Source organism: Barbus barbus, assembly GCF_936440315.1.
Source record: "Barbus barbus genome assembly, chromosome: 5".
In the NCBI taxonomy this organism is placed as follows: Eukaryota; Metazoa; Chordata; class Actinopteri; order Cypriniformes; family Cyprinidae; genus Barbus; species Barbus barbus.
The window spans coordinates 8446804-8474061 of record NC_136733.1 but is presented as its reverse complement, the minus strand read 5'-3'; the positions used below and the strand labels follow the sequence as shown (position 1 = coordinate 8474061).

Sequence of the window (27258 nt, the reverse complement as noted above, 5' to 3'; positions counted from 1 at the left end):
AATATTTATACATATATAAAATTTATATCATCACCCAGCATACTTTGTTAAATTATCCTGGCATTCAATTATTAATAATAATGAAACTGCTGTGATTGGTTAATAGAGCTTTGCGGCTCTAGCGCCGCGGTGGTTGATGGGTAAAATCGCCATTTTGTGAGACCACTTTTTGATGCTCCGAAGAGGGATTTTTATTTTATTTTATTTTTTTATGCTTACAAAAATATACAGATAATAACAGACAACAACAGAACTAAAACAAATAAAAATAAAATAAAAATCACAACTCACCTCATAAATATTTTATTTGGAATAACTGTAATATTATATATATATATATATATATATATATATATATATATATATATATATATATATATATATATATATACACACACACACACACGCACACACATGTATAAAATATTACAGTTATTCCAAATAAAATATTTATGAGGTGAGTTGTGCTTGAATATCAAAGACTCAAATAATATCGTGCCAAGAGGGATTGCCTGTGAAAATCAGATAATATTGCTGGTAATTTTTCAATGTTGTAGTTACATAACAGAAGAAAGTCATGGGATTTATGGGAAGAAGTTAAAGAACAGAATAGTATCTTAATTATACAGACAAATCTGTCGGATTATGAAAAAGAAAGGATGACTTAATCCAATGATTCTTTATCAGATCTAAGACAAACAAAGGGAAAAGAACAAAAGTCAGCCTTCTTCCTTTACATTTTAAAACTTAATAACTATGAATTAATATCATACTAAATATCATATCTGACCCACACACAACAATCCTAAAACTGGTTTGTTGCACACGGGCCAGATCTGGCCCACACACAGCAAGCCACGACTCAAACTAAAGCCGGTTTGTTGCACACGGGCCAGATCTGGCCCACACACAGCAAGCCACGACTCAAACTAAAGCCGGTTTGTTGCACACGGGCCAGATCTGGCCCACACACAGCAAGCCACGACTCAAACTAAAGCCGGTTTGTTGCACACGGGCCAGATCTGGCCCACACACAGCAAGCCACGACTCAAACTAAAGCCGGTTTGTTGCACACGGGCCAGATCTGGCCCACACACAGCAAGCCACGACTCAAACTAAAGCCGGTTTGTTGCACACGGGCCAGATCTGGCCCACACACAGCAAGCCACGACTCACACTAAAACCGGCTTGATGTGTATGGGCCAGAGACGGCCCATATAACCTTTGCCGCTGCCAGAACTGAGCCACATGTGCCATAGTTGGCCCAGATGAGGCCCGGATATGTATGCTATCTGGGTATTAAGTAAAGATCATGTTTCATGAAGATATTTAGTAAATTTCCTACCTTAAATATATAAAACATTTATTTTTTGTGAATGGATGCAGCACTATCGCCAATAGAAATGGACAACTTTAAAGGCGATTTTCTCAATATTCCGATTTTTCTGTACCCTCAGATTCCAGATTTTCAAATAGTTATATCTCGGCCAAATATTGTCCTATCCTAACAAACCATACATCAATGGAAATATTATGTATTCAGCTTTCAGATGATGTATAAATCTCAATTAAAAAATGTTGTGGTCCAGGGTCACAATTGATTAATTAATCAGACTCATATTTTAGCCTACTAATGGCAATGTTTAATAATTACATTGCATTTAAGATGAGGAGGAGCAGTCACAAGCCTCCAGACTATGTGAGGAAAATGTGGACCGGGAGAAGGCACATAGGGCAGGTAGGCCTAAGTGATGATCACCAAATATGAGATGAGAGGACCATGCTAGAAAGTATAGGGTTAAAGAGCTGCATGCTAAATAATTGTAATCTAAAAAAACATAGGCTATTTTAGAGGTCATTTCAAAGATCTTGCCTGAGCAGAACATAATGACTTGATAGGATATTGATAGGGATATTGATGTAGGGATTTTCATGACTCAAGTCATGTTTTTCTGTGTTATTATTAGTAGTAGTTTAGGTGATTGAGTGCTGTATTTCAGTGTTTTACTTCTTTGTGTATATATATTTTAATAAAGACCCTGTTATTCTCAGTCCTTCATATAGCCCGTGAGGTTTTTTTTTTGGGGGGGGGGGCAAGAGCAACTGCCCCTCAAAATTCCTGTGCACGTCCCTGGAGATATTTGACTCCATGCCATTTTTTTATGATTGACTTGTGGGACTTCACCTTGTCCGTCCAACAAAGATGTTTACTGTTAGTTGCTCTCACAGCAGCAAAACATTGCTAGTCAACTGTTGGTATCCTACTCACACAATGGACAGACGAACCTGGACTGTGTATCTTTTGAACATTATCTCGATGGAACTCTCAACTTCTTGTATACATGGATCTAGTGTGAAGGCTGTGGATTTGTGGCATTCGGCTTTTGATGTTGTGTCATCTTTTCTAAAATCTTTGTAAAAATTATTTTATTGTTATTTATTTATCTATTAATATTAATTTATTTTTATTATTGTTGTTTATTTTATTTTATTTTGCTTATTTATTTGTTTTATTATATTTTGGGGGGTCTGCCGGGGGGTGGGGTGGATTCTGGATTTGTACAGCTGCTTTTTGTTTTGGGCTACTGTTCCTGGAAAAAATCAATAAACAAACAAACAAAAAAAGATGCTGGACTTGTTAGTTTTGACTATGCAAAATTCTATATTATGTTCAGTATGAACTTCATGAAAGACTTAGTTCTGTGTGAAATTATAGAGCAACACGAAAGTAAGAGCATTGTTGTTGTTAAAAAAAATTATTTTCGGATTATCATACAGATTGACACAGTTTTGACTGTCATGGTGTGTGCATGAACAAGTGTGAAATACCTATAATTATGTTGCTTATTCTGATCACTTATATTGGGCACTTTTTTGCATTTAAATTCTGACTGTTGACATTGAAAATAATGCATGTGTTTTTGAGGGTATCGGTTAATTTCTTGATTGCCGTTTCTACTTGCATACAGTATTTTAATCATATTTGGTAGTTCTCTTTAATGTATTTGCCCCGATTTGATCCATGGGAAATTTATCTAGCATTATATTTTTATTATTTTGTCATCATTATTTCATTATAAGAAGTAAAAAATGGCTCTTTTCAACCTTGATTTACATTCTATCACATTATTTTTGACAGTTAAAGTTTTTGGCGGTTTTTGGGCGGGTTTTTGTGAGCTTTTGGGCTGGAAATCGTCCATCCAATCTGGCAACACTGACTGGTCACCACACTTCCCATTGGACACACAAGGAAATGATGGTCCTTTTTTTTACAATGATGTTACATACAGTGCCCTCCAAAAGTACTGGAACAGTAAGGCCAGTTCCTTTATTTTTGCTGTAGACTGAAGACATTTGGGTTTGACATCAAAAGATGAATATGAGATTAACATTTCAGCTTTTATTTACAGGTATTTTCATCTGGATCTGATACATAACTTAGAAGATAGCACCTTTTGTTTGAACCCACCAATTTTTCATGTTACCAAAAGTATTGGAACAGATAGAATTAACACAGATTGAAGTGTAAAAGACTTAATATTTAGTTGCAAATCCTTTGCTTTCAATAACTGCATCAAGCCTGTGACCCATTGACATCACCAAACTTTTGCATTCTTCTTTTGTGATTCTTTTCCAGACTTTCACCGCAGCCTCTTTCAGTTTTGGGGGGTTACTCGCTTCAGTCTCTTCTTTAGCAGGTAAAATGCATACTCTACAGGGTTTAAGTGTGGAGATTGACTTGGCCAGTCTAAAACCTTCCACTTCTTGCCCCTGATGAACTCCTTTGTTGTTTTGGCACTATGTTTTGGGTCATTATCTTGCTGCATGATGAAGGATCTCCCAATCAGTTTGGTTGCATCTTTCTGTCAGTCAAAATATTTATACAGTTAATTTTGCTGCTGCCATCATGTGTTACATCATTAATGAAGATTAATGAGCCTGTCCCAGAAGAAGCGATGAAAGCCCAAGCCATTACATTACTTGTGTAATGTGTACTATAATGTACACCTGTGTACTCTGTGTTTCAGATGAGCTTGTATGTTTGGGATCATGAGCAGATCCTTTCTTTCTCCAAACTTTAGCCTTTCCATCACTTTGGTCCATAAAACCTTGTCCCAGAATTTTTGAGGCTCGTCTCCTATTCTTCTTGCTAATGAGTGGTTTGCATCTTCTGGTGTAGCCTCTGTACTTTTGCTCATGTAGAACAGTAGATTGTGATGCCTTCACTCCTGCCCTCTGGAGGTTGTTGATGATGTCACTAACAGTTGTTTTAGGGTCTTTCTTTACAGCTGTCACAATGTTTCTGTCATCAACTGCAGATGTTTTCCTTGATCTACCCGTCTGAGGTGTTACTTAATACACCAGTGGTTTCTTTCTTCCTCAGGAGATTTCAAATGGTTGTACCTGCTATTGCCAGTGTTTGTGCAATGGTTTGATAGATTTTTCATCTTCTCTCAGCTTCACAATTGCTCATTTTTCACCCATAGTCACCTCTCTGGTTTTCATGTTGGTTACACGTCTAACTAACTATAAATGCAGTCTGCACAGATCTGAAACTGAGCGCAGACATTCAGTGCTATTTATTGTTTGACTAATCAATTAATACGACACACCAAGGTAACAAAACACACCTGTCAGTCACATGTTCCAATACTTTTGGTAACATGAAAAATGGGTGGGTTCAAACAAAAGGTGCTATCTTCTAAGTTGTGTATCAGATCCAGATGAAAATACCTGTAAATAAAAGCTGAAATGTTAATCTCTCATCTCATATTCAAACCCAAATGTTTACAGTCTACAGCAAAAATAAAGGAATTGGCCTTACTGTTCCAATACTTTTGGAGGGCACTGTATATGCAAAATGCTGTGGAATTATATATGGTAAAAGATGTTTACAGGGGACCTATTATGGCCCTTTTTACAAGATGTAAAATAAGCTTCTGATGTCCCCAGAGCGTATATGTGAAGATTTAGCTCAAAATACCCCACAGATAAATTTTTATAGCTTATTAAAATTGCCACTTTTATGGTATGAGCCAAAACGCTCTGTATTTGAGTATGTTGCTTTAAATGCGAGTGAGCTGTTGCTCCCAGAGAAGAGGGCGGAGCTTCAAGAGCTCAAGCTCAGGCATTAGCAGTGCTAGCCTTTGCAAATAAACATTCCACTATTAATACAAGCCTGTTATCTTTACAGAAAACTACTCGATTTCAAAGTAAGTCATCTGATTATACTGTGCATAATAAATTTGCGTTTATGAATTACACAGATGGGGAGCACGGCGGGATAAAAATAACAACATTGCTGGTCTCATGCTATCACAAACTTTATAAGTCCCACTTCTGATTATGAGCTCGACAACTTCAAGCGATCCTTAAGTATCAATACTTTCGATACTGATGTTGTATCGAAAGGATCGATCCTCACATAAAAATATATCGATGCTAAAGTGCATTTTTTATATTTATCAAGAAATTCAGTGCATAAAATAAGCTTCTAAGTGGAAAAATAGACTATATTAGCGAATAATTGTGTTGGATAGAACTATTTCTCCTGCTCATCGGAACACAGAACCAATCAATCACAGACGACGTTCGCTGCTGACGCATGCTTCAGTCACAGTGCTTGTTCAAATATAGCTGCGTTTCCCAAAAGCATCAGAAGCATAAGTAGATCTTAAGAAACCATTGCCACATTATTACATTACATTACATAACACTGTTACTATATATAAAATGAATTCTGAAAAATGCATCACGGTTTCCACACAAATATGAAGCAGCAATAATAATCAGAAATGATTCCTGAGCAGCAAATTATATTAGAATTATTTCTGAAGGATTATGTGACATTTAAGACTGGAGTAATGATGCTGAAAATTCAGCTTTGATCACAGATGCATTTTAAATTACATTTTAAAATATATTAACATAGAAAATAGTTATTTTTAATTGTTATATTTCACAATATTGCAGTTTTTACTGTATTTTTGTTCAAATAAATGCAGCCTTAGTAATCATGAGTCTTATTTAAAAAAAATAAGACTCATGTAATAAGACTTAAAATAAATATTACATGTAATATTTATTTTAAGTTTGTGCAAGTAAATTTATTTAAACTGGTTGTTAAAAGTTTTGGATTGTGTTATGTTCTGTAATTGATGTTAGTAAATCTGTCAGAAAAAAATATACTAAAGTTTCACCTTTAGGTACAACAGCCTGGCAGCCTTTTACAAAAATTAACCTTGGTTTTATTACAGTAACCACAGTTTACCACTGTATTTGTAGTAAAACTGCAGTAACCACAAATTTACCATGGTAATAATAATACATTTTAGTACCATGTTTATGGTTCATGAGGTTCCCTCAAAGGTGCACTTTTATAACTTATCTACCCTTAAAGCATGCATACTATGGTACTAATATGCTCCCTTTTAGGGGTATAGTTGCACCTTTCAGGTTACTGCCCCTGTAAAGGGCTAAAATACTATTATAGTATATTTTATTTCTGACAGTGTAAACAAAAAAAGGCCTATGAAATGTTAAAAAACACTGCTTTAAAATCTAATATTAAGTGAGTATAATTACTGATTATATACTTTTAATAATTTAAAAGATCAGTTTAGTTTAGAGGTATCGGTATCGACAATACTGGGCTTGAAAATATCGGTATTGGATCGAAAATAAAATAAGAGGTATCGTCCATCCCTAGTATATAACTCCAATAATAGCGGACCTCAGCTTCTCACTCAGGGCTGTGTTTATGCTAATAGGGCAGAGTATGTCATAAGTGGGCGGGACTTTTCCCCCTCGGTGACGTGAACAGAGGGAGAATCTGAAAACTCTCATTCTGAGAGACTGTTTATGATTTATTGGTTTTATACAAAAATGAGTTGGTGGAATTTTAACATTATAGGCTGGTTGTTTTCACACACTGCGGCCACACAACTGTGTTCAAACAGCTTATAAAAGTGATTTTTGCATAATAGGTCCCATTTAAAGTACTGCAGTCTATTTGGAAACTGAAGGTCAAACTATATTTTAAAAATATACACAGGGGTTGGTGGATGTGCAGAATTTTGTGATGTACATGCATTTAAATCAATGTAAATCAGCATATCTTTCCATTCAAAATCTGCAGGCAAAAGTGAACTGAACTCAGGCAAGCAGAACTGAAATGGTAACTAATTAATCAAAATATAGAACAGGTGTGCGGTAACCATGGCAATCAGTCATTAGAACTGAGACCTCTGATGAAACGTGCTGCTGTGCTGAATTATGAGACAAACTGAGTGAATGTCAAAATGTCACAGCATATCATTTGTCAAATATATCATTTTACCAACTATTTTAATTGCTGAAATACATAATCTTTATATCATTTGCCTTGTAGCAGCTAGGAAATAAGCCACAAACACTTCTCCCAGTTTCACATGTTTTTAGATGGGGGGTTTTTTCCACAAGTATTTAGAATATTAAATTGTATAGAGGTCCTGAAAATAATTTGGTCATAATTACAATTTATGAATTTCGAAGACACAAAAATGAATGTTCAAATATTTTTTTTTTAAGTATTTAAAACCTAACTTTTACTTGTGTGAATTTTTTTTGCTTGATGAGTGCGTTTGTGATATTTATTTTCAACTATTGTTTTTACAGAATGAAATGTATTTAAACATTTTTGTATGTGATTACATGCAAGTGTCTGGGTTAATTTACAAGAAAAAAATTAATTCAATTATATAATTCAATTATTACTTAATAATTGCTTTAAAATAATCTCTCTCTCTCTCTGCAATAACACCTTTACATATTTTGGATTATAAAGTTATTCATTATGCACTTTGCAATGCATTACATATTTTCATTAATAACTGCAACCAAAGTTAAAATGTATTATATTAGTTGTATATTCCTTGTTTGACATTTAAAATGGGTTGTTTTTCATGTGTTTTAATGCATTAAACTTTCAAAAGGTGCAGCAATTAATAATTATAATGTATTATAGCTTATCATGCAATGCATTACAAGGTGCATTACAAGACATTAATGCATCAAAAACACTTTTATAATACATTTTATATATAAAGGCTTCAAGTGAAGTGTTACCTAAAATTCTTTATCAGTGATTTAAAAGAGACTAATTGCAGCTTTAAGTATCCTGCAATTTTCATCAAACGTTTTAGAGACTGCTTATGCTCATTCATGCTCTATGAATTCAGATGAATGTGACTTGGATTTTACTTCATAACTTATTAATACCCAGGGGAAAAACAGTCTGGCTTTGGTAGTTCAATCATTAATTTTGTTATAAATTTTGACATGCAATTCTTGCTGCGAGAGGTGAGTTTATCATTATGATGGCATAATTTTATATTCATTAGCTGTTCAGCACATTATTAATATTTCAGTAATGCACAGCATGAGATATTTGACAGAACCCTGTTAACAGCTTCCTGTAACCTTTCATATCTGCACACGAGGATAAAATAAATTGGTATCAGCTGAGAAACATACAGATACAGAAACGTGGCATTCCACCAAATAACTGCACATTTACATCAGAAAGGGAAGTATGAGATTGCACCCAGAGAAACGGCCATGAAAAGGTCTAAGCGCAGATAACGTACCCAGATCCCGCCGAGGCCGGTGCGAGTGGTCTGTGTTTGAATGCCTCTCAGGAAAGGCAGGTGAAAGTACTTGGCGAAGACCAGCAGCAGCATTCCCTGCATCCTCTGAGAAGTGGCCTACAGACAGAGAGAAACACACACAGAGACAATGAAATGGCCGGGTATATGAAAACACACAACCTGAGTACCAAACGCTTACTCTCTAATTTTAGAGAAAGACAGAAAACTAAATAAAACAATTTATAAATAGAAATGTTTTTTGTTAATTGAAACAAACTTGAAATAAAATAGAAATACTAGAATCAAAACTTTAAAAACGTATAAATGTTGCCTTGTCAATTATCTGAAATAAAATACATTTGAAAACTAAAATGACTACAGCCAAAGCTAAATATAGATATTAAAAAGCATAAAATAATAAAATTGACAAAAACATTTACCATAAAAACAAAAACATTCATTAAAATGACTACAATTTAAACTAAAAAAATAAAATGAAGCTAATTCATAATATTAATAAATACTATGATAGTGTAAAATAACATTAAAATAACACAAGTTGTTTTCTAATCCGTGCAGTATGTGTTCCAGTTTTTGTATGCTTGTAAATAATATCCTTTTCTTATAATTTCCTTTCCTTTCATAATGCAAGTGTGTACACTGTAGTGTTGTCAAAAATATCGATATTTCGATAAATATCGATACTGAAATATCTGAACGGTACCAATATTAATTTCCCGAAGTATCGATACACCGATACTAGCCGAGCTGTCACTTTCACTTCTCTCCAAAGGCGCGTGGACAAGCACCACACGTGACCGCACTCGTCTCCTTCGCTCTGGTTAAATAGCAAAAGTGAAGTGAATAGAAGATGACTGCTCTGGTTGTTAAAAAACACAGCAGGAGCGCTATCTGTAGGGATCTATGATCTCCGCAATGCAGAGAACGCGCACGGAATCCAGTCATAAAAACGGAATTTACAGTTTAACGCGGAATGTCACGGAATTTGTCCAAGTTTGGATGAATTAATCAAAAGTAGGTCATTACACTTAAATCAAATCGCAATATGGACTAGTATCTGTAAATATTAAATATGAACCCTGCATGTTCTGCGCGTCTCTGTGTGAATGTGCGGTTTTGTTTACTAATGTGGCGCTAGCGGTGATTTCAGCGTCTGCCGTCTCAATGAGGACATAAATACATCAACAATATCTCCAGAACTGATCTGAAAGGCACTTTACGAGCATTTTACCATTTAATTTGAGTAAAACTAGCATCATATCATACACACACAGAACTTTAGAAGTATTCACGGCAACCCGTCAAAATAAAAGTTCGGTTTAACTTAGCCTATTAAAGACCGTGTGTCAGAAATAGGCTATATTACTATTATTTAGTAGAATGTACATAATACTACTACTTACTACTACTGTTAATTTTTTTTAAAGAAATAATCACAAAATATTTTAATTTTAATAGTAAATCCCCTTCATTTGCCAAAAATGTAAATGTTTAATTTTCATTAATTCAAATATAAATTAATTAAAATTGTTTTATGCCTTCATCTGATATCCAGTAAAATTTAAATACACAACACAGAATTTCTGAGGGGGAAAACACATTTCATAAGGCTACTGAAAGAATAAATAAAAATTGATGAAACAGTTCATTCAAAATAGCCTAATAGACATGCTAAAACACAGAATTTGGTAACAATAAAACATAAGGTGAGAAAACAATAAAACATTTCATACGGCCCTAAACGTGTCATTTTTGTTACACTTTTAATAAATTAAATGTTAAATTGTATAATTTTCATGATTTTAATGAATTAGACATGCTTTTAGATTAATAGCATTTAATTTGACCATAAAAAAAAAAAAGAGTCCAGAAAAATTAAAATGGAAAAAATTGAATGTAGAAAAAAATTAAACGGAATTTGGGGAAAAATAAAACGGATTTCATAGGACCCTATATCTGGAAATATTTTGGTTATGAAGCAAATGAGAATATCAACAAATAGAACTTTGGATTTGAATTAGTACATGTATTAGTAAACGTTAGTTTCAATTAACATTTAACTAAGATTAATAAAAGATTAATAAATAAATCAACAAATGCAGTACCTCAAGACATTTTTTTGTTCATGTAAAATATACCGCATGTTCTCGACTTGTTACATTTATCTTTAAATTAAAAAAATTACCCCCTTAATATTGTGGCAGTTTTTTCACCGTGGTATCGAAAATGGTATCGAGTATCGATATTTTTCAAGGTATCGTATCGAAGTTAGAAATTCCAGTATCGTGACAACACTAGTACACTGCATGCAATACTATTGTTAACTAAAAGCATTAAAAAATCATTGCTTGAAACAAAGTAAACCATGAAAACTTCAATCAAATTAAAAAAAATATTAAACAAAAAAATATTTAAAATTTTAAAAAAGAAAACTTTTGGCAGCTATAGTTGCCAGGGCAGCATGTCTCATTTTCATTTAGTTTAACTTGAAGTGCCAAATAAGCAAAACTAAATACACTAAAACTAATAAATAAAAATGAATTATAACTATATAGATATGAAAAAATAATATCAATGACAGTTGTAAGTAATAAAAATGACAGCACAATAAAACGTCACTAAAGGTAAAGTGAAAACAGAAAATACTAAAAATAAAACAATAAAAATAGTAATTCAAAATATTACCAAAATGCAGTGGGCTCCACTGGACCTTCCACTTCCAGTGTGATTAAGCAGAAGTGATGGGATTTTTAACATCCTTCCAGAGAGATGTTCAAAATTCTAGCCTACTGCCTACCCTGCAGTATATACTTTATATATATATATATATATATTAGTATATATCAATTAGTGTAGAAACACTAAATACAACATGCAAAAATAAAGTGAAAATGTATAGTATGCAACATTGTTTTCATAGGAGATTATTTTTCCACACAGAAAATATAGCCAGATAAAATGAGGAGTCTAACTGATAGAAAATAGAAACATGAGCCGCAAGACCAGCAAAGAGATTTTCATCCTCAGCCACTCAGTGACTGTTACATAATGTGACCCCGGAAGCTCAAATGATAACTGTATGGATGTGTGTGTGTGTGTGTGTGTGTGTTTAAAGGGAACATTACTGACCAGTACATATCCAAAGGGGCTGAGCGCGTCCATGCAGACCTCGCTCCACTGGTCAGTGAAAAGAACATCTTTCAGTCGTTTGTTGATCATTGAGTTCACTTCCTGTAAGCTGAGACAGAGTGCAAGAAAATACAGACATGAGATGAAGTTGAAATTAAAGGACAGAAAAATATCAGAATGGAGAGGCAGAACAGACCTCAAGGCAGGGGGTAGATTATACTGTATATCTCTAGTGTGCTTATGTAGGCCATGTCCTAGATTATGACCTTCATATTATAGCATTATAATGTACTAACTCCATCTATTCGGATGAAAACTTGTTTTACAAAAAATGACAGTGTATTATTTTGTCTAGTAGATTGTGTTCTCTCCAGAATATGGATCTGAGTTCCTACTGATGTAATTAAAAGGACACTGAATAAAGTTGATCAAATCTCATGATCTGATGTTGCTGGTATTGAAATTAAAATACGCTTTCCTTGTCTATGAATCATGTCATTTGAAGCCCGTTACACAAAGTCTTCTTGACCACATACTCAGTAAGACTTTTTTTGTCTCTTTTTAAAGAAATTAATACTTTTATTCAGCAAAGATGCATTAAATAAATCTTTAAAGGCATTCACAAATTGTTTCTATTTTACATAAATTATACTAACTGTTAACTGTTTTCAACATCTATGATAATCAGAAATGTTTCTTAGAATGATTTCTGAAAAATCATGCAAAAATTCAGCTTTACATCACAGAAATGAATGACATTTTTTGAAATATTCTCATATAAAACAGTTATTCTGAACTGTAATAATATTTCATAATCAAAAGACATCTCACAGACCCCCAAATTTCATCTGGAAATGTAGCTCAGTCATTTGTTTTTCAATATGGTTACACTTACATTGACCTTGTCAAACTAAATATTTCAGTCTGTTTTGGAGGTAGAAAATCACAGTGATTGTTGTTCTTTTAAAATAAAATACTAAAAGGTTTTGTGGTGCAGTGAAATTGTTATTATTGTCCATTTAAACACTGAACTTCAACGCTGTGATATTCAACCAAAAACTGTTTGTAAAAGGATTGAATGGTCGTTGCAGATGACATGATTTGAAGGAGAAAACAATACCTTCTGACTAATATGAAAATATTATAATAATATGGAGTGTAAATATATTTTTTAAAATTATATAACCTAAATTTTCAAAAGGTTACTGTTGATTTTTTGTAAATAACAAAAAAATAAATTCTCAACATTTTCTGCGAAATTGTCAGTAGAAACATTTGTAAGAATGCATCTGTGATCACTTTTCCTGCTGAGCACCTTTCATTTAGAAAAGCAGTGGCTCTCAATGGAAATCTCACCCTATTATATACATGTCTGTGCTCCCATCACCAACATTCAGCCCCAGTAATGAAGTGATGTCGTCGGGAGGCATGGCTGAGCCCACGTTCCAAGTGATAATGTGCACCCTTTTGGCAGAAAAAGACATTAGAGAACAGCAGTCATCTGTGTACACATGTCCGCATACTGATAGTCACCAAGTCTCTACTGCTGGTTGTTATTAGCCACTGCATCCAACAGCAGTATTATGCAACTGTATTATAAAGTGAATCTGAGTGTTTTCTCCTGTAATTCACTGCTGAATATCTTTAGTTGGGACAGTGAAATAACAACGCTGTGACTGTTGACACTGACAGATTGTGGGTTGGCCCTATAACTCATCTTTTCAATTTATAAACAGCATGCAAAGACTTTGTGCAAACAAGTATCCTTGCGGCATATTAGTGAATAAACAAATTAAAGAAATGGAAATGGAAAGGGAGTAAGAACATCATCAAGACAATTACACACAACACTGCACACTCGAAAAAGCAACCTCGTTTTGTCGTGTCACATCACATCACTCCTTCACAGTTAAAAGTGTTAGTAAATCATCTCAATGAAAAACCAAATAATGCTAGGAATGCATAAATATTCAGTATCTTTTTCAAGAATTCCACAAGCATCCCTCCAGTATCAAACTTTAATTCAAAGACAGAGATGAATCTCATATTTCTATAAATGTAAAATACACATCAATTTCAAAATAATTGTTCACATAAAAAAAGAGAATACTCATCCTCAGGGCATCCAAGATGTAGATGAGTTTGTTACTTCATCAGAAGAGATGTGGAGAAATGTAGCATTACATCACTTGCTCACCAGTGGATCCTCTGCAGTGAATGGGTGCCGTCAGAATGAAAGTCTAAACAGCTGATAAAAACATCACAATAATTCAAAGTAATCCACATGACTCCAATCCATCAATTAACATCTGTTCAGTGAAAAGCTGAATGTTTGTAAGAAACAAATAAATCATTAAGATAGTTTTGCTTCCATCTAAAATATAAGTCCTCCATATATATAATATTGCTTTCATCAGATCAAGGAAATATGCACAGATCAAGCACCGTTTATAAGTAAAAAACAGTCCAAAATGATTGTAAACAATCATCTGGCTTGATTTGATCAACAGGGGATGGACTTTTTAAGCTGGAGGAAGCGTTATTATGGATTATGGACTCCCATTTTGGTCAAAAGCAATAGTTTAAAATGTCTTGATGATGTTTTGTTTTTTTCTTCACACAAACACACAGCTTTTCACTTCACATGTTAATTTATGGACTGGAATCATGTGGATCACTTGTGGATTATTGTGATGTTTTTATCAGTTGTTTGGACTCATTCTGACGGCACCCATTCACTAAAGACAATCTATTGATGAGCAAGTGATGTAATGTTACACTTCTCTAAATCTGTTCTGATGAATAAACAAACTCATTTACAACGGATGGCCTGAGGACGAGTACATTTTCAGCAAATTTTCATTTTTGGGTGATTTATTCCTTTAATCTATTTATATTCTTGAATTTCTCAAAAGGTTAAATATATTAGAGAGTATCTGTACTTCAAATGTAATCTTGCCAGCATCTCTGACCTCACAGTTGATTATTATGTTAAGAAATTGACAACTTGCACTGAGCCTTATGACGTATTTCCATTTTCCAATTGAGTTTTTAGAGTGTTTGTGAGAAGATCCACACCTTTTTCAAAGACAGGAGAAAAGATTCTGAACACTGCTGCAGTACAGAATTTTCCAAAGCTTGTGAAACACGAAGTTTTAATCCAACCCAAGCCAATCTGAGAAAGTAGGGGATGGTAAACATACCGAGATTATTTATATCATATGCAAGATTATTTCTGCACAGATCAGCCTGCACAGGCTAGTGAAGAGAGTCAGCGCTCCAAACTTGCACTACCACAGTGTGTGTGAGACCAATGAGATGAGCTTTGGAAAAATTGTCGCGTTTCAGAAAGGCGGAGCATAGAGGGGCAACAATAATGTACAGTATGTGGAAAATAATGTGTTTTTTTAACCTTAAACCGCATAAACACATTGCATTACACCAAATACACAAAATAATGTTCTTTTTAGCAATATCATATGACCCCTTTAACATTAATTTATATTTAAGACAGTGATTCCTCTGCGTACCACAAGGTTCAGACACACTCTCTCTGTTTAAATCTAGATTAAAGACACATCTCTTTAGCCAAGCATTCACATAATGCATCTTATAATCTTGTACTGCAGTTATATCTGATCAAATGTACTTTATTATTATTCTTTAGCTTGGGTTGAACAAATCATTTTTGCTTAGATGGAACAGCAGCTACGCTAATTATGTCTCTATTTGTTTCTCTGTTACAAAAAATGACACAAGCTTCAGTCTGGATCCAACCCTTAAATGATCTGAGATGACCAAACACCTGAGAAGAGATGATGCCAACCCCCAGAGGACCTCAGAGGATACCAATGCTCAGACAACATACAGAATTACCAAATTTTGCCATGAGTTATATATATATTGTGGAAACTGGTAGTACATCGATCTAGTACGAGTTCACGGGTGGGAAGTCACGGGTTTGACTGCCGTTCCAGTGCACTTTCACGGGTAGAAGGTTGGAAAAACACGGGTTATGGGTTATCTGGAATGCAGCATTAGAACTAAACTCTGCAGGGCTGCGGCCCTCCAAAAACTGAGTTTGACCCAGTCAGTGCAATTTTGAACTAAATAAAAAGATAAAAAAACACTTCTAGTGAAGAACTCCACTACCCATAATCCTAAAGAGAGCTCCACCAATCAGAGTAGCTGTAATTACCATGGAAACAGAATTTAATTATAAATCTTTTCAAATTATATTGGTTTTATACATTGTGGTATCAAAAACATATTTTTATACTTGTGTTAAAAAATTAACACAAAACAAAATAAACAACAAAATAAATGTGGTTTTGACACTTTTTAATGTGGCGTAACAGACTGCTGTAGCCGTCTCAGTTCAAGTGGCATGTGAAAAGATCATCCTTCCACTTAAACCATGAAAACCACGAATGAACATCAGAAGTTATGCTGAAAGAAACATGCTGAAATGCATCATGTCTCATATTTTGGCAACCAATTGTCATGTTCTGATATAAAGAGTAGTTTAAAATCACAATTCACTGTCAAAAAATCTTAAACTTTAAAGAAACTAAAATTTTATATCTATTGTGATAATTATCGATATTGACTGATATGAAAAATTTAATGGCCCTAATACCCAGCCCTATTTTATGGATGGGACAGTTGTGGCCTAATGGTTAGAGAGTCGGACTTGTAACCCGAAGGTTGTGGGTTTTAGTCTCAGGACCAGCAGGAATTGTAGGTGGGGGGAGTGAATAACCAGTGCTCTCTTCCACCTTCAATACCACGACTGAGGTGAGACCCTTGAGCAAGGCACCGAGCCCCCAACTGCTCCCCGGGTGCCGCAGCAATATGACTGCACACTGCTCCGGGTGTGTGTTCACGGTGTGTGTGTGTGTGTGTGCACTTGGATGGGTTAAATGCAGAGCACAAATTCTGAGTATGGGTCACCATACTTGGCCACACATCACTTCACTTCACCTCACTTCAACCCCTGAATAACAAATAAAAAAGGTAATTGTGACTTTTTATCTCACAATTCTGACTTTTTGTCTCAGAACTGCAAAACTCACAATTGCGAGTTATAAAGTCAGAATTGCAAGATAAAAACTTGCAATTGCAAAAAAATAACAACACTTTTTAAGTGAGCTATATTGTTGAAATCGTACCTGAAATCCTCCACCACCTGCGGCTGAGTGTCGGCGGTCCCAGCAACAGACAGGGCCCTCTGCGGGTGAAAGACGGAATCGGTAAGTGGTGGTCTATATGACGGGGCCTGAGGAAGCGAGGCAGCCCTCATTGCAATGTGGCTCCGAGACACTGCAGTATGGCCTGAAAACTTCTGTCCAGCCAAACTTGGAGGTCCGTGATCAACATTGAGTTTAGGCTGAGGTTCTGAGGGGTGATTGGAGCTCTTGGGGCTGGTTGGTTCAGCCTGGTTGTTCAGCTGCTGCAGTTTAGGAGATTCTGGAGGCTTGGGCTCCGATATGTCGATAGATCCTTCCACTCGCGAGCTCCTCTGAGGCCGGCGTGGCCTGGCTGGAGCCATCGGTACTGTAGAAGTGGCAGAAGAAGATGTGGAGGATGACGATGTATCTGCTGGTCCTTTTGGTTGTCCAGATGATGCCAGGTCATTAGTCTTGCACTGGCTTTGAATTTCTTGTTCTAGTTCCATCCTTATCTAGAAAAATGAAGCACACTGGTGGATCAATCAGCATGTGCATTTCAACTACGTTTACATGTTAACTACATTTTCAAGTTCTCCTTGGTAAAACTCCTGAAAAAATCACAATGAGGCATTTAAAACAAGCATGGCATGTCAAAATAAAGGCTGCACATATAACGTTCACATACTGTTCCCACTTATTTCCAAATGCAAAATGGTTTGAAAGAAATTATGTAAACAGCAACACCTTGTTAAAAAGAAGCACACTTTAGCATAATTTCAAAAGAGTACTTTCTACAGAAATAATATACTTAAGTGCAAACTGAATGTAATGTTTTCACACACTGCATGTTAATTACAACTAAATTAAAATGTACTGAATTTTAGTTTTAAGTTCTATTACATTCAGTTAAAGTTGGACTTATGTACATCTGAATGAAACTGTAAAATGTCATTTCATAATTATATTGTCTTTGAAATATGGTTCAAGTGTACTTTAATGTCATAGTGAAATGTCATGTATTTCATTACATTCGTAATTACACATTTGTAATGAAAGAATTTAGCACATTTAAAATCAATTAAGTTAACACTTTATTTTTAGGTGTTAAAACTTAAATTAACTTTAAATGTAAAATCAAATAACATACTACAGGTTCAATTAAAATCAAGTACTTTAAATGCACTGTAGTATGCTAGCCAACACATTAAATTAAGTGTACTTCTGTAAAGAACCACAAAAGTATACTGAAACATGATTTAAAAAACTTTTAATTTAACATTTTAACAAAGTGCACTTTGTCAACTTACAGTACTTGTGTTAAAAACAGCCATGAAATTGTCTCTAAATGGCCTTTTATTTCAATAACATTATATTGCCTGCAAGTACAATATTTGAAGTGGCACAATTAAGGGCACTTGAGGTAAAAAGTTAGGCCACTGATCACTTTTGTTTTAATAACAGTTATATTGGACACCTAGCTTAGTGACATGCATTGCCTAGCTGTATTTTTTAACAGGTTAAATCTCTGTAATCCTTTTGGTTTGTTTTAAGTTAAAACAGGAACTTACCAAAACCACATGAGAAGTGTTGGGTTGAACTGACACTGGGTTGCATAATCTTAGAATTTTGCCTTTGAAAAAAAATCTTCCGCAGATATACTGTTACCAATATTAGAATGAAGGGTTTGTTTTGTTTTTTTGTTTTAATTATTCTTATTTTCAGCATTACTGTGCAAAAATTTATCAATTTTCAATTACTACAGTATAACATCCTGTACATGATTAAACTATAATAACAGACAAAATACTTGGTTAATATTTGATTGGTTGGCATGATAGCTGAAGAGTTAAACACACAGAAGCTCTTCCAAGGTGATGGGTTTCATCTCTAGCTTGAGGGGAGTCTATTCTAGCTTGAAATGACTCTCTGAAATGACAGCTGACATGCTGGACAACGAACTAGACTAGACAACAGACACAGCTGTGAACATTCCCTACCCACAGGAAACACTGCTTATAGTTAAGTCAATCATTTCAAAACTCTTCTTGATGTTGTTGTGATGCAAGTACCAGAAACAGTATATCCATCGATATGCTTATGACAGTTATGTTAAAAGGGTAAGTGGCTGCTGAAGTGAAAAACACCATTGTATGATTATCAGCATAAGCGAAACTTGAAAAACCTGTTTTACTGAAAACTCATGTTCAAATATGAGTATCAAATATGATCATCAGGCTTTTGAGGAATGTTTACTGTTCATCTCTCAATCATCATTGGATTGCATTAAATATTTTGATCATCAAACTAAGTATTTAAATATCATCTTTTTAAAACATGTTATTGATTCATACAACTGATATATTATGCATTGTATGTAAGGAGTCTGTTATACAGATCTCATTGAATTACACCACAAGCTTTAGAATTTCATCTTACTTCTTGTTCATATAAATATCAGCATTTGCACCAAACTGGTGTTTTATAAAAGCCATGGTTTATCGATTTTGTTTTGTTTATTTTGCTAAAGGTCCAATTCTGTTCTATTTAAAAAAAAAAAAAAATCCGACTTATTTTATATGAAAGTATTAAAATCAATAAACCCTCCATTATCGCTTTTTAACAATACAAACACCATTATCCAAAGCCATTAGTCTGAACCTATAGGCATATTAAATATTGAGACAAATAGCCAATAACCCAATTTCAAATATTTATATAAAGTCATGTGTCTACTGTGTTTCTGCACAGTCGACATGCTCTTCGCCTCACTGTGCTCTGCTCTGCCTGCCTGACCAGCTTTCATTGTATTGACAAGATTGTTACAGTCAAGCACACGTCTGGAGGTATTTGCTTATCAGTGTGGAATAACGCAAAGCATGTGACCAGCAGGAAAAAGAAAAGAGACAAAAATATAGACTAGCAATGAGTCATTGTGTATTTATTTGAATATGCATATACACACAGACACCCACATCAATGGAAATTCTAGCAGTGAATCATTGTGTTTGCATTTGATTATGTGTTTGTTTGTAAATAGATAGATAGATAGATAGATAGATAGATAGATAGATAGATAGATAGATAGATAGATAGATAGATAGATAGATAGATAGATAGATAGATAGATAGATAGATAGATAGATAGATAGATAGCACAGTTGCATGCCTAAAAAGCATCTATCTATCTGTGTTGAAAACTTGAAAAATTAGACGTTTGTGGTGGTGGGTGGGATTCAATCACTTCATAGCAACTGAGTGAACTGTACTTGTGTTGGCCATGGTGAAGTTGAATTAAAATCATTGCAAATGAGTTAACTACACATGGTGCACTGTTGTTTTATGAGTGGTTTTATATGCAATGTAAATATTCTAATACTTTTGAATCATAGTTATACACTTGAGGTTGGAGAGTGAGAAATTGCTGAAGGTCACCTTACAATAATGTGCATTATGACCTACTTCTGTGTCTGTGTGTGTTTTATTAGAGGACGGATGAAGAAGCTTTAGAACCATTCGATATCTGATAGCGCCAGTTACATTGAAAGGCTGTTTGCAATAAAGCCACAGTTACACAAATGCCCATGCATTTCTCTCTTTCACACACACACACACACACACACACACACTGATTAGTGTCACACATTTATAAAACATACAATAGAAATGATAAACAATAAATAAAACCCAGATAGAAAACGTAAACAATACAGTATCAGTTAAACACCACTGAAGCAAAGACACAGCACTTGGGTCCAATTTAAATATATATAACCACAGCTGTAATAATAATAACATAACATATAGGCTATTATATTATTAACTTATGTACGATTTGTCAATCATATTTATGCATGCACTTGCATGCGTGTTTGCACTTGTGCTCTATTGCATATTACAGTTGAACAATTATAGTGTTTGCATCATTCTATCTCTTACCCAATTTCCTCGTTCAAGACAGACTGAAGAGAACTGGTAGTATGTTGACAGGAAATATGATTGGCACCGCTGGAAATCAGACTCACTGATAAATATATTCGTGTTCAAATAGCTTCGCAGGCATCAAAAAAGCTCATCATTATGCGACAATATTGTCCGAGCTGATAAATGTGAAAGCGCGTTCACTCGATAGACAGATCCAATGTGTCACATCAGTGCCCGTTCTTCCTGCTACATTACCGGCGAAGGACCTTGAGGTTTGGAGAAACGAGAAAATGAGTCGCTGAAGGCAGGTGCATTTCATCTGCGGATGTCGCGGTGTTCTTCGACGTGAATCGGTTTCGCCAAGCAAACTGCAGCGCTTGCTGTCAATGACAGACACGAACGGTCCACTGCTGTCCTTCAGAACTGCTGCTCGCGCTGCTTTAGTGCGATTTAATCACCGCGGATGTAACGCTCTTGTCACGTGGTATTCCGCTGAAGCACCGCTATAGATATAATAGATCATATTTGCATTTTCCACCAGAGCATGCGAGGTAGCCAAAAGGTTGGTTTAGTTTTTTAAGCATACATTTAAGTATGTCTATGATGTATGATCACATATTACGCTTTGGATGACAAATGAAAGCCAAATGAGGATTTTTCAAATTTTGTTACATTACGTATATGAAAAAACATTAAGTAGACTAAAATTATGTAAAATACAAAACTGAGGGGGTCACCATGCAAACAAAACGGACAATTCTTATGTTTAATGAATGTAGCAATGCAATTTTGAATGATTTATCCATGCACGTATTTGTTTTTTATGTTCCCATGAATCTATAGGCTATAGGCTACTATATAATTTACATTAAAATTGATAAACTTGATTGATAAATTGATAAAATGGTTTTCCACCAAAAGTAAATGATTAGTAACTACCCAAGAATAATAATAAAAGTTTTAAATTAGTTAATCTCCCTTAAACTCCAGTCCACCCCGTTACATTGGTGCTACTTGACTTGTGCTTTTAGTTGCATCATTTTCTTGGAGGCTAAGCAACATAAACTTTTCTCTATTTTCCTGATTTTAAGAAAACTTAATATCATAAAGCATAACATGTCCACCCCGTTGTGTCAATTTATACTGAACAAATATACTGTATATCTTCCTAAACGTTAATGGATTAACCATAGTAATCCATACAGTTAAGGTCCACCATGTTACACGCTGTATTGTAAAACTGTTATGTAACAGGGTGGACTGGACAGACTTGTCCAAATGTTAAATATTTGATCAAGATTATAAGGTTATACCTAGCTTCAGCTTGACGGGTGTGTTTTCTGATAGAAATATTTCTGTCACACTCTGCCAGGGAACACGGAACAAGGAAGCCAGGAGACAAGGAATTCACAAACGAGTCTTTTAATCAGCAACTGGGAGCATGGAAGGCACAGGAAACAAGAGGAATGACGTACGTACAAGATCCAACAAACACTAACTGAAAGGACTGGGGGCTTATAAACACTGGGTAATAGGGGAAGACGATGAGACACACCTGGAGCAAATTAAAACAATCAGACTGGGGAGAAACTGGGTCACAGGGAACACATGAGGAGCAAAAACACAACAAAACAGTCCAGGATCCTGATATATCGCCCCCCTCCCGGAAGGTACGTCCTCGCACCGTTGAAACATCCAAAGGGGAGGGGCGGGTGGGAATTAGGGTGGCTGCTCAGGAGGAGGACGGACACCCGGGAGGGGGCCGGCAGACAGAGACCAGGGAGGTGACGGAGGAGGGAGGAGCCAGGGAAGAGACAGGAGGGACCCGGAGCAGGAGGCGCTCAGCTGGACCCAGGCCACAGCCGTGAAGATGGCCCACGGTGGAGCCGACGGAGGGAGGAGCCATGGAGGAGCGATGGCCGCCGACTTCAGGGGGCCGACCAACGGCGGCGGAGCAGGTCAAGGCCCTACAGAGGTTTCTGGGCTTCGCCAACTTCTACCGGCGTTTTATTCGCAACTTCAGCCAACTAGCCGCGCCTCTGACTGCCTTGACCTCCCCCAGAACTACGTTCAGGTGTTTACCAAACTCAAGGGCCGCTTTGTTTCAGCCCCCATCCTCATAGCCCCTGATTCCTCACGTCAGTTTGTGGTGGAGGTCGACGCGTCAGAGGTGGGGGTAGGCACAGTGTTATCCCAGCGCTCTTCCGCGGACGGCAAGATGCATCCCTGCGCGTTTTTGTCCCATCGTTTATCCCCGGCCGAACGCAATTACGACATTGGTAACCGAGAGTTGTTGGCAGTCAAGTTAGCGTTGGAAGAATGGCGCCACTGGTTGGAAGGGTCGGGGGTACCTTTTATCGTCTGGACCGATCACAGTAATCTAGAATATATTAGAACGGCTAAAAGACTGAACTCCAGGCAGGCTCGGTGGGCACTTTTTTTCGGACGTTTTGATTTCTCCCTCTCGTACCGCCCGGGTTCCAAAAACATCAAACCCGACTCTTTATCACGCGTTTTTGACAATTCCGAACGCCCGTCTACTCCCGAGTGCATTTTACCCGAGACTCTTTTTGTCTCCACACTCACATGGGAGGTCGAGTCGAAGGTCAAAACGGCCTTAGAAGGGGTAATGCCTCCGCCCGGTTGCCCACCGAATCGGTTATTTGTGCCGGAGGGATTACGGTCCAACGTTATTCAGTGGGGGCATTGTTCCAACGTGGCTTGTCATCCAGGAGTCAATCGCACTAATTTTATGGTTAAGCAACGATTCTGGTGGCCACGTATGGCTCGCGACATTCACAGTTTTGTTTTGGCTTGCTCGGTTTGTGCCACTGGTAAGACTTCCAATCGACCCCCAGATGGGTTACTTCAACCGCTGCCCGTCCCTTCGAGACCCTGGTCCCATATTGCGCTAGATTTTATTACCGCCCTCCCGCCCTCTCAGGGCAACACGGTCGTTTTGACCGTGGTGGACCGGTTCTCGAAGGCGGCCCATTTCATACCCTTGCCCAAATTACCCTCAGCCAAGGAGACAGCGTTGACAGTCGTAAACCACGTCTTTCGCTTACATGGCCTCCCGGTGGACGTGGTTTCCGACAGGGGACCCCAGTTTGTGTCCAAATTTTGGCGAGAGTTTTGTAAATTACTGGGAACGACTGTTAGTCTGTCCTCAGGGTTTCATCCCCAGAGCAATGGCCAAACCGAGAGAGCCAACCAAGATTTGGAAAGGGCGTTGCGATGTTTGGTCTCCAAGAATCCTTCCTCTTGGAGTCAGCAACTGTCTATGGTGGAGTACGCCCACAATGCGTTACCAGTGTCGTCCACGGGCCTATCTCCGTTTGAATGTAGTTTAGGTTACCAGCCACCAATTTTTCCCAGTCTGGAATCCGAAGTCGCGGTCCCCTCCGCCCACGCCTTTGTCCAGAGGTGTCACCGCACTTGGACTAGAGCCCGTGAGACTCTACTCCAGGTGGGGGCGCGCACCAAGGCTAAAGCCGATCGCCACCGGTCGAAGCCTCCCGTTTACGTCGTTGGTCAAAAAGTGTGGCTTTCAACCAAGAACATTCCTCTCCGCTCCGTTTCTAATAAACTTGCTCCCAAATTCATTGGCCCGTTCACTGTCACCAAGATCATTAGTCCGGTGGCAGTCCGCCTCAACCTTCCTCCGGTGTACAGGAGGATTCACCCCGTCTTTCATGTATCCAAAATTAAACCCGTGTTTCATTCTCCCATTAATCCGCCAGCCCGGGTTCCCCCCCCGCCGCGACTCGTAGACGGGGAACCCACATTTTCGGTAAATCGTATACTGGACTCAAGGCGGAGGGGACGTGGATTTCAGTACTTGGTGGACTGGGAGGGTTACGGTCCGGAGGAGAGAAGTTGGGTACCTGCGAGAGACATACTGGACCACTCTCTGATCGATGATTACAATCGACAGGTAGGGGAACCTGGGAACGCCAGGAGGCGTTCTTAGGGGAGGGGTACTGTCACGGTTCACTCATTCATTGTTTCCTCCTTGTCCCGTGTATTGTCATGTGTGTGCGTGTAGTACGTGTGTGGGCGTGGCCGAGCCATCACCATTCACTACACTCAGCTGAGCCTCGTTAGCAGCACCAGCTGCAGCTCCTTAACTCACCCATAAATACTCACCAGTTTCTCCTCTCCTTTGTCAGATCGTTTTGGATGTCTCCCTGCGTTTGTTCTGTGACTTTCACGTTTCCTCCGTCCTTCGTCTGATGTCAAGGTGTTCGTCCGGTGTTGGTGTGTGTCTACGTTCGTGTTGGGGATTCCCACTCATCGCCACGGATCCGTCTCGTCACCACCACCCTGCTGTGCTGCCCATCAGGTCCCTGTGCCATCAGTCATCAGTCGTCAGTCGTCATTGCTTCCTGGTTGTCTGTTATCTGTCTGGCTACAATAAACCTTTGTTTCACCTGGGGCCCGTTTCAGAAAAGAGGTTAAGTGAAAACTCTGAGTATGTTAACCGTGAAATCGGGGAAACTCTGGGTTTTCCGTTTCAGAATGGGAGGTTTGTCAAACCCGGGAAAGCAGGGTAAGTCAAACCCGTTTCTGGAAGAGAGGTAACTTATACTCAGAGTCAGTTACCGTGGTAACTTACTCTGTGAACCTAACCTGGTCGGGAGCAGGTTTTCTTTGGTAAACCCAGAGTTTCTTTCGGTCTCCTCCCCCTTTTTAAAGTGTAAGCGATGTTTTAATACCTCATTCATTCATTCACGCCGCAAAATTGCTTTTCTTACTGAGTATGTTTGTCTCATTTCAAGTACAAACATTTAAAATTTAAGTTAAGATGCATTTTCTATACATGAAAATAATTTTTTTAGATATTTAGTCTTGTTAAAATATAAAATTGTTCTACAGAGTGTAAGAAAAATAATCTTAATGCAAACGGAAACAAGAATAGGCTCATTTTAATTTCTTACCCCATTGCCAGATAATTTGGAAAATAAAATAATATTTTAATTTTTTTTTCCTTCATGGAAACAAGACTAAATACCTTATAGCCTATTATTTATGTTATTATATGTTTTTTTTACACCGTATTCATGTGCATATTTATTTGAGCGGTACCATTTTAAATGGTAGTTTTCTTTTAAACATCAGAGATGCAGAGCACATTATAAGATATGCAGATTTTAAGTAAAGTGTGCATCGCTCTCACGCTCTTTCTGGGAATTTTTTCCTGGGCACAAATCCGTCAAAGAGGAGTATCACAGGACTGTAGGTCAATGGTGTAGCAATGGGTTTAAATGAGGCTAATCTGATAAATGATGTTCACTTGATAACATCTTTCTGTGACCTGTGGAAGTAACCTGAAATAATCAGAATTTCCTTCAGGGTTTCCAGTGTGGTTGGATGCATTGATGACAAGCATGATTACTGTATGAAATGGAAGGATGCCAGATGGAGGGGTAGTACGAGCCATAACCACCACTACAGCTGTTAAATAAGCAAATTATTACAATTTTTTGGTCATCTTTATTTCCTAATACAAAAGCAAAAGTTATTATTTTTACTTTTGGATTTTAGAAATTGTCCAATACTTGAGCATCTCCTCTTCATCTGTCAGTGGTGCTGGTCCAGGTTCTCCCTCTGCCTTCTGCCATGACTTTTCATAGTCGTGGTGCACGTGCTTAACTCAGAGTCAACCTACTTAGAGTTGAGTAAACTAACTCAGTTCAGCTGTTCTGTAACAGAAAACTCAGAGTTTCCCATCTCAGAGTAAGTCAACTCAGAGTTCAAGTTTAAACTCAGAGTTGGTTGAACCTCTTTATTGAAATGGGCCCCTGCAATCGCTTCCTCATCTCTCCGGGTCATGACAAGCAAGGGCAGCACAATAATCCCACCCCTCTAAATCGCAGCAATTAGCAAACAACAATGATCTAATTGTCATGTCTGTGTTCATTTCCTTCCATGGTTTCTACCTGCGTTTATTCACTCTCATTTGTTGCCTTCATAATTCATTTGTTCAATAATTAATTAGTCCTACCTGTGCCTTGTTTTCTTATTTTTTTGCATAGTGTACTTGTAACCCATGTTTACTTAAATGGGTCATATGATGTGATTTCATGTTTTCTTTTTGTCTTTGGAGTGTTACAAGCTGTTTGTGCATATATAAGATCAGTAAAGTCGCAAAGATTAAAGTCTAAAACCCAAAGAGATATTCTTTCTAAAAGTTAAGCCTCTTCCATGTCTTCCTAAAACACCTAATTAAAACATGCCCCCACAAATCTACGTCACTGTGTGGGAACATTTGCATAACACCGCCTACATGTATACACAAAGAAAGAAGATGTAACTTTTATTCTCGCTGTAGTATTGTTGCCGCCGCCGTCATGGAGGCTTATTTTCCAAATATGGTAAGGGGCATA

The 27258-nt window shown here is 37.0% G+C and overlaps 1 protein-coding gene across 1 annotated transcript; it reads right to left on the bottom strand.

Annotated features, from left to right (window-relative positions):
- Positions 1 to 7438: 7438 nt before the first annotated feature.
- On the bottom strand, positions 7439 to 21350 carry LOC306869588 (phosphatidylinositol 4,5-bisphosphate 5-phosphatase A-like). Its single transcript, XM_079416367.1, has 5 exons — positions 20885 to 21350; positions 16949 to 17460; positions 13134 to 13241; positions 11778 to 11886; positions 7439 to 8744 (listed from the first exon to the last, which is right to left on the bottom strand). Exons 2-5 carry the CDS (start codon positions 17452 to 17454, stop codon positions 8559 to 8561), a joined length of 909 nt encoding a protein of 302 aa, XP_079272493.1. The 5' UTR covers positions 17455 to 17460; positions 20885 to 21350; the 3' UTR covers positions 7439 to 8558.
- Between the last annotated feature and the right edge of the window lie 5908 nt (positions 21351 to 27258).

Excerpts from the sequence above, each read along its gene's own strand:
- LOC306869588 (XM_079416367.1), bottom strand. The coding sequence starts at position 17,454 with ATGGAACTAGAACAAGAAATTCAAAGCCAGTGCAAGACTAATGACCTG. Across the intron at positions 13,242-16,948 it reads CAGGTGGTGGAGGATTTCAG|GGTGCACATTATCACTTGGA; the intron begins GTACGATTTCAA and ends TTCTGCCAAAAG. Across the intron at positions 8,745-11,777 it reads GCCCCTTTGGATATGTACTG|GCCACTTCTCAGAGGATGCA; the intron begins GTCAGTAATGTT and ends CTCTGTCTGTAG.